At 45.9% G+C, this 8,765-nt stretch overlaps 1 protein-coding gene across 1 annotated transcript in view; it reads right to left on the minus strand.

The window, feature by feature from the left end:
• Positions 1–8,699, minus strand: part of LOC121313709 (ribosome biogenesis protein bop1-like) — a 72,977-nt gene extending 64,278 nt beyond the window's left edge. The window contains exons 1-2 of the mRNA XM_041246529.1: positions 8,558–8,699; positions 6,281–6,517 (exon numbers count right to left, since the gene is read on the minus strand). Of these exons, the coding sequence (XP_041102463.1) occupies positions 6,281–6,517; positions 8,558–8,641 (321 nt within the window). The 5' untranslated portion in view covers positions 8,642–8,699. The remainder of the gene's footprint in view (positions 1–6,280; positions 6,518–8,557) is intronic.
• Positions 8,700–8,765: the final 66 nt, after the last annotated feature.

Genomic DNA, 8,765 nt, shown 5'->3' on the forward strand with positions numbered 1-8,765 from the left:
AAGTAACCAAAGAAGAGACCAGTGGAGCCCTACTGGCAAGTAAGAAAACAGCAGCATATTAAAAGAAATAACATCATAAGAGTTCCTGTTTTTTGTAAGGGTTGAATACTTTTCCAATTTAAGCAGATACAGTGGTATGTACTGCAACTCACGGTTTTGTAGCTATCTTGTCAGCACTGCGAATATGCAGCATGTGACTGCGGGTCAAAGGGAGGTCCTGGTTTTCAATTTTAAGTTAAGTCCCTCTTCACCCCTTGAAAGGCAGGACCTCCCTTCGATCCACAGGCACATGCTGCACGTCCGCGGTGCACAGTTCTTCACCTGTAGCAGACGTGGGTCTCGGGGCCTTGTCAGTTTGGAACTGCTTGATTTCCAGCTTGCTCGAAAAGACAAGAAGGTGCATCTAATCTGAAACATGCTATTCATTCAACTGTTCCTGTTTCTAGAGTATAAAATTCAACTTCTTCATTTTAACCTGAAGAATGAAGGAAAGAAAGCCCTTAGCAAACACACACTGTGTTCAACTATGTTTAGAATGTACAGACCTGTCAAGGTGAAACAAAGTCCAATAAACTATTCTACTTAAATAAACATATTGAGAATTGTTGATATCAAAAATGTTACTACCAATATGAAGAAAACCCTACTGGTACCAGTAAGATTAAGTATGGTGAATATCAGAAACTGGGGATTAAATGTTAAAATGGCTCGCCATATTCGCATCACAAACCTGACTAAAGCATCACCTGAGAAACATGAGTGTACCTCAACAGTTTTGACAAGGGGTTTAATGTTCTGGATGAGTCCACAGCACCTCTGGTTTAAAGTTCTGGATGAGTCCACAGCACCTCTGGTTTAAAGTTCTGGATGAGTCCACAGCACCTCTGGTTTAAAGTTCTGGATGAGTCCACAGCACCTCTGGTTTAAAGTTCTGGATGAGTCCACAGCACCTCTGGTTTAATGTGCTGGATGAGTCCACAGCACCTCTGGTTTAATGTTCTGGATGAGTCCACAGCACCTCTGGTTTAATGTTCTGGATGAGTCCACAGCACCTCTGGTTTAAAGTGCTGGATGAGTCCACAGCACCTCTGGTTTAATGTTCTGGATGAGTCCACAGCACCTCTGGTTTAATGTTCTGGATGAGTCCACAGCACCTCTGGTTTAATGTTCTGGATGAGTCCACAGCACCTCTGGTTTAAAGTGCTGGATGAGTCCACAGCACCTCTGGTTTAAAGTGCTGGATGAGTCCACAGCACCTCTGGTTTAAAGTGCTGGATGAGTCCACAGCACCTCTGGTTTAATGTGCTGGATGAGTCCACAACACCTCTGGTTTAATGTTCTGGATGAGTCCACAGCACCTCTGGTTTAAAGTGCTGGATGAGTCCACAGCACCTCTGGTTTAAAGTGCTGGATGAGTCCACAGTACCTCCGGTTTAAAGTGCTGGATGAGTCCACAGCACCTCTGGTTTAAAGTGCTGGATGAGTATACAGCACCTCCGGTAGATTCCATACAAAATACAGCACATACTACTAAAAATCTTGTCACATGATAAAAAACAGAAAGTGCGAAAAACGCTGCTCTAAGGCTTACAGAAGAGGCCAACAACTCAAGCACGAATGGCAGAAAGTCAAAATACATTTCAATCCCAAAATTGCTCATCACAATTTTAATAAAGCCTTTCGTTTCACTGTTGATTTCTGCTCCCTGCTGGCGTTACCAGCTGCCCATACCGTTTCAACACAGAGAAAAGCTCTTCAACTATCTATCGCAACATTCCCTTTAAAATGGTTTAACCGAGGGTTAACCCTGAAACACGGCTCTCTCATCTACTACACATCACAACGTCATTTTGAATAATGATTCATTCGTCATTTTATTACTGAAACAGATACTTTTACTTTTGAATCCCTTCGGATCAATCAAAACAATTACTGTGCATTGTTAGTTTAGTTTCGTTTAGATCATTTATGAACTGGTGGTTTTAGTGGTGCTACAAACACCTGAGCACACAAGAGGGCAGCTGTGTGTAAAACACATACTGAAGTACTATGAACTTAAATAAAAACAGAATTAGACTGCTCCCTGCAAGCCAAATATCAAACCCAGCTCTCTGTTATAACTTGGCAAAATAAATGTATACAATGAAGTGGTTTAACTTCTTTCCCCTGCTGAAATAAATCAGGACAGAGCGTATCTCCCCAATATTCAGACTGTAAATGGTCAAACCAAGTTTTAACCAGGTAGAATAGTGCCATCTGGTGACTAAGATGGATAACTGCTTTCAACTTTGAAAGCTAGATGCTGTACTTCTCAGCATGTTTTAGATCAGGGCTTTTCAAACTCTGTCCAGGGGACCCCCTGTGTCTGCTGGTTTTCTACACCCTTAATTGAACTAATAATTTAATTAATTAGTAATTTTTTTTACTTGTTTTCAGCTCTTGAACGCTTGCATATTTCAAGTTAGCTGTAACATTTGAACAGTAACTTGAACTGCAACTGTAAGGCCTGAAAATAAGTAAGGTCTAATTAAGCAAATTATTAGTTCAATGAAGGGTCTAGTTAAGTAAGCTCGGTTGGAATTAAAATCCAGGCGACACAGGGGGTCCTCAGGACCAGGTTTGAGAAGTCCTGCTTTAGATAATCCATCTGGACTTATTTCACTGACAAGCTATATGCCGAATTCTTCATGGGACAGAAATGCATTTGATGTCCAATAACTGTTAGTTTCCCACAGCTCCTAGATCCATGAGGAAATACTGAAACACACCGATAACCTGCCAACCACTGAGTTTTAATGCACTAGGAAATTAGTAAACCTCGCTATCTCACTAAGATAGCTAGAAATCCTGCAAGCAACAACAACCTCACAAGCACAGACAACAACCCTTCAGAACAAATCAATGAAAGACAAGGTAGGAAGCAGTTCTGGTCACCTCGCTATAAAAAAGATATTGCTGCTCTAGAAAGAGTGCAAAGAAGAGCGACCAGAATTATTCCGGGCTTAAAAGGCATGTCATATGCAGACAGGCTAAAAGAATTGAATCTGTTCAGTCTTGAACAAAGAAGACTACGTGGCGACCTAATTCAAGCATTCAAAATTCTAAAAGGTATTGACAATGTCGACCCAAGGGACTTTTTCAGCCTGAAAAAAGAAACAAGGACCAGGGGTCACAAATGGAGTTTAGAAAAAGGGGCATTCAGAACAGAAAATAGGAGACACTTTTTTACACAGAGAATTGTGAGGGTCTGGAATCAACTCCCCAGTAATGTTGTTGAAGCTGACACCCTGGGATCCTTCAAGAAGCTGCTTGATGAGATTTTGGGATCAATAAGCTACTAACAACCAAACGAGCAAGATGGGCCGAATGGCCTCCTCTCGTTTGTAAACTTTCTTATGTTCTTATGTGGGACCTTGCAGAACTCACTGCACTGGGAAAGGAGTGAAGAAGTCACGTGAACTGTTTATTGGAGGTACACAGATTTCATTTTTTTGTATTGGGGGGGTGTTTTAATCTGTGTTCAACCATAATCATACCACATAGCCACATAGTCCTGCCGCAAGCATGGTCATGTGCCTCTATAGAATTATACATACTTAATTTAAATAAAGCAGGATGGGCATTTATTAAAGCACATCTTCTGTTTGCAAAACAAGTTATTGTTAGAAACATTTTAAAAACTGACATTTAATATAAAATAAAAACAGTGTATGATCAGGTTTTATGAGATCTCTCTCTCTCTCTCTCACAGCATCTACTTTCTGATACAAGCCCACTAGAGCTGGAAACTGGTACTGAATTATTTCATTTCCGGTGCTTTGGCTGAAAATGTATAAGAATTTCTCAGTAGCGAGTCTCTCTGAAATAGGAAAACAGAAGAAAACCAAGGCAGCCCGACTGGACAGATTTCTCTCTGCCTCTAGAGCTCAAAGCAGTGAACATGAACACACACACACACACACACACACACACACACACACACACACGTGTGTGCAGGGCTCCCACTTCCCACACGTATTCTCTATTACAGTATCTTCAGCAGTCAGAACAGATTTGTGCTCTATCTGAAAATGAACCTGAAGCCTTGGCATACAAGGGGAAAACAACAGCACATTTCTCTCTATCCTATCTGGATGTGTTTCCACTGCAGAGCGGAGCAGAGCCAGCCCGGGGCAGGTTAGGAAGAGCCTGGATGTGTTTCCAGTGCAGAGTGGAGCCGAGCCAGCCCGGGGCAGGTTCGGAGGAGCGTGGATGTGTTTCCACTGCAGAGCGGAACAGAGCCAGCCCGGGGCAGGTTCGGAGGAGCCTGGATGTGTTTCCACTGCAGAGCGGAGCAGAGCCAGCCCGGGGCAGGTTAGGAGGAGCCTGGATGTGTTTCCAGTGCAGAGCGGAGCAGAGCCAGCCCGGGGCAGGTTAGGAGGAGCCTGGATGTGTTTCCACTGCAGAGCGGAGCAGAGCCAGCCCGGGGCAGGTTAGGAGGAGCCTGGATGTGTTTCCACTGCAGAGCGGAGCAGAGCCAGCCCGGGGCAGGTTAGGGGGAGCCTGGATGTGTTTCCACTGCAGAGCGGAGCAGAGCCAGCCCGGGGCAGGTTAGGGGGAGCCTGGATGTGTTTCCACTGCAGAGCGGAGCAGAGCCAGCCCGGGGCAGGTTAGGGGGAGCCTGGATGTGTTTCCACTGCAGAGCGGAGCAGAGCCAGCCCGGGGCAGGTTCGGAGGAGCCTGGATGTGTTTCCACTGCAGAGCGGAGCAGAGCCAGCCCGGGGCAGGTTCGGAGGAGCCTGGATGTGTTTCCAGATGCAGCGTGGAGCTGCAGAGCAGAGCCAGCCCGGGGCAGGTTAGGGGGAGCCTGGATGTGTTTCCACTGCAGAGCGGAGCAGATCCAGCCCGGGGCAGGTTAGGGGGAGCCTGGATGTGTTTCCACTGCAGAGCGGAACAGATCCAGCCCGGGGCAGGTTAGGGGGAGCCTGGATGTGTTTCCACTGCAGAGCGGAGCAGATCCAGCCCGGGGCAGGTTAGGGGGAGCCTGGATGTGTTTCCACTGCAGAGCGGAGCAGAGCCAGCCCGGGGCAGGTTAGGAGGAGCCTGGATGTGTTTCCACTGCAGAGCGGAGCAGAGCCAGCCCGGGGCAGGTTAGGAGGAGCCTGGATGTGTTTCCATTGCAGAGCGGAGCAGAGCCAGCCCGGGGCAGGTTAGGAGGAGCCTGGATGTGTTTCTATTGCAGAGCGGAGCAGAGCCAGCCCGGGGCAGGTTAGGGGGAGCCTGGATGTGTTTCCACTGCAGAGCGGAGCAGATCCAGCCCGGGGCAGGTTAGGGGGAGCCTGGATGTGTTTCCACTGCAGAGCGGAGCAGATCCAGCCCGGGGCAGGTTAGGGGGAGCGTGGATGTGTTTCCACTGCAGAGCGGAGCAGATCCAGCCCGGGGCAGGTTAGGGGGAGCCTGGATGTGTTTCCACTGCAGAGCGGAGCAGATCCAGCCCGGGGCAGGTTAGGGGGAGCCTGGATGTGTTTCCACTGCAGAGCGGAGCAGATCCAGCCCGGGGCAGGTTAGGGGGAGCCTGGATGTGTTTCCACTGCAGAGCGGAGCAGATCCAGCCCGGGGCAGGTTAGGGGGAGCCTGGATGTGTTTCCACTGCAGAGCGGAGCAGATCCAGCCCGGGGCAGGTTAGGGGGAGCCTGGATGTGTTTCCACTGCAGTGCGGAGCAGAGCCAGCCCGGGGCAGGTTAGGAGGAGCCTGGATGTGTTTCCACTGCAGTGCGGAGCAGAGCCAGCCCGGGGCAGGTTAGGAGGAGCCTGGATGTGTTTCCACTGCAGAGCGGAGCAGAGCCAGCCCGGGGCAGGTTAGGAGGAGCCTGGATGTGTTTCTATTGCACAGCGGAGCCGTGCAGCTGACGTTACACACAATGAACGTGTCAAGTCTCATGTAGATGATGCGGGATAAAGTAGCGCTGTGTCCGAGTTGAGAATGGTGGATCCAGAAGTTACGGTTGTGTTTCTTAATTTTTAATTCAGAGAGGGCAGTAATTTGAATCTAAGACATTCAGCCTGAGACGGCGTCTGGTATAAAAGGCGTCCTGACTGATGCAACGCAATCATGAAAATCATCAACCCTATCCCTGGTCCTGCTCAACTCAGAGCCACGTTCACATGTGTTGTGGGGCCAGAGTTTCATCACAGCCACATTCACATGTGCTGTGATGCCAGAGTTTCACGGTTTAGTTCTCGCTCAACTCCAGTGGGATTATAGTGGACAAATCGTAGTTTGTGTTAATAAGGACCTTACCTTCGACTGCAGTTTGCTCAGCTTCCCTGTAGCATCTTGTCCCTGTGGTGCTGTTTCAATACCACTCTTCACTTCTTCAGCACTAGAGTTCATTTCTGCCTCTTCCTCCTCGTCGTCATCCTCGCTGTCACTTCCAGAGTCCTCCAGGCCAGAGTAGATGCTCTCCTCACTGTCTGTCAGGTCCTCGTCATCTTCATCACTCCCATCAGGACCAGCCTCGTCACTGAACAGAGGGAGCTGCAATGAAAGTGAAGAGCAACATATATTAGGGATGTTTAAAAATGTATAAAACTCTAAAGTGGTTAAATGCTGAATAATATGTTAGACATATAAATCGGTCATGTAACATTTCACCAAATGCATATTTTTTTATGTATTAATTTTAGTAATTGATCACCAGTAATCTGCCGTGTATCTGGGTGCACAGTAAGCGAGGATATTATAAAAAGGAAGAGGTTTGGCAATTGCCTCCAAGTAGTGTTTCTAATTTGTGCAACAGAAAGATTGACACCGGGGCGGGTTTTATTCACGGTCGATCTGGAGCTTCATTGTTGCACTCTGTAGTGGGCATGGTATGGTATCCAGTCCCCGGGGTAAGAAAGTTAATGACAAGCCTTTTTTCTGAGTTTGTTACATATTTAATAAAAGATGTATTTACTGTAACTTATCAAGTCTAGGTTTAATCTTGAAAGATGTATTTATTCTAATGTACCAGGTCTGGATTTACTCTTGAAAGATGTACTTGCTGTATTGTACCAGGTCTATATTTACTCTTGAAAGGTATTTCCTGTAACGTACCAGGTCTAGATTTACTCCTGAAAGATTTATTAACTACTGCTTGTTTTCACAATGAAAGGCTACTGGATTGTTTATTTTGAAATACTGAAACATGAGAAGCCCATGTAGGTCCAAGAATTGCTCAGATTACCTCTGAAATGTTGTTGTGATCTATAGACCACTAGCCAATGTTACTGTTTACATGCAAACAAGCACGTTTCTGTCTGTGTGGGCACACGGCCTAACTCGCTAGCAGCATTTGTAGAGTCTGTCAAGCACGTTGGCGTTTTGTTGTGTGTGTGTTTTTCAAGTAACATGCCAGTTGTTGTGCCTTGGGTTGCACCAAAAGAAGCATAAAGCCGCAAACTATCTTTTTACAATGTAAGCCAAGAAAACACTACATTTCGACGCCATCAACATACTTCTTTTTATCCGTCATAAATGTTGTTTTATTTCCGACTTATGAACCTGGTTTTCTTAACACAGCAGGAAGGAAGAATATGAAGCCTGCACAATTGGACAATACTACTGTCAACTGACTCTCGCTAGACTGAATGATTTGACAAAGGCCAATCTTAACTGGGTATGTATAAAATAAGTAGGAGTGACAAAAGAGAGCTCCATGGACAACTGACAGGGCTGCCACATTATTTATTTATTTTAAACCAGCCAAAAAACAGTACCTGCATTGAAGACTTAATACATGCTACAAGAAAGGTAAGCAATGTTAAACATTTTTGTATATTACTAATCTGCTTTGCTTGTTTACTTCAAAATTTCAAACTAATATCACAGACACTGCTGATTGTTACCTTGATTCTTACCAGATGTAAAAAAACGTGATCACATCACTCCCAGTCTTGCCCAGCTGCACTGGCTACCTGCAAAGTTAAGGATTATTTTCAAAACTCTCTTGCTCACCTACACTGCCCTTCATCACACAGGTACCGAGTACCTCCTCAACCTGCTGACCCGCTATGTCCCTGCCTGCAAGCTGAGGTCCTCCGACTCTGGCCTGCTTGTTATCCCCAAGCAAAAGTGCACCACACTTGGGCAACGCTCATTTAGCTTCATGGCTCCGACTCTTTGAAACTCTCTCCCAGCTTTGGTGCGTGATGCTCCCAACGTCACTTGCTTTAAATCAGCTCTCAAGATCCACTTGTTCTTGCTTTCCATGGTCTTTAAGCCTGATATCTACTATTAGTTGCTGCGTTGCTTCTACTATTTCATGCATTATGCTACTATATCATGTATGATACACTTTCCACTGTATAGCATGTATGATGCATTTCTCTGTATTTGAAGTATTATGGATGTTCTTGTTACTGCATGTTGTAAAGCGCTTTGTGATGGTGGCCCACTATTGTAGTCGCTGGTACATAAAACAGATTCAACTGGACATTACCGGTAGCGTTACTGAAGATAGACCTGATGCATACAACAGCAACGTATACAGAAAATGCGCGACTTTATTACAATACTTTTTCACACAACACTAACCTGTTCAATTTGTTGAACAGCTTCTTCCTTCGGGGCCGGTCTTTTCAATCTGTCGGTTGTTTTACTTTTCGCTTTGCCACGCATGCTGCCGCTTTGCTCTGCTTCAGACGCCAACCTGCTTGCTGTAAAACCATGTGGGACACGTGCTGGTCACAGTTCACAGGTCAACTTCGAAACGTACATGATTTTTCATAACGTTTTTTATTTA

Source organism: Polyodon spathula, chromosome 3 (assembly GCF_017654505.1).
Source record: "Polyodon spathula isolate WHYD16114869_AA chromosome 3, ASM1765450v1, whole genome shotgun sequence".
NCBI classification, from domain to species: Eukaryota; Metazoa; Chordata; class Actinopteri; order Acipenseriformes; family Polyodontidae; genus Polyodon; species Polyodon spathula.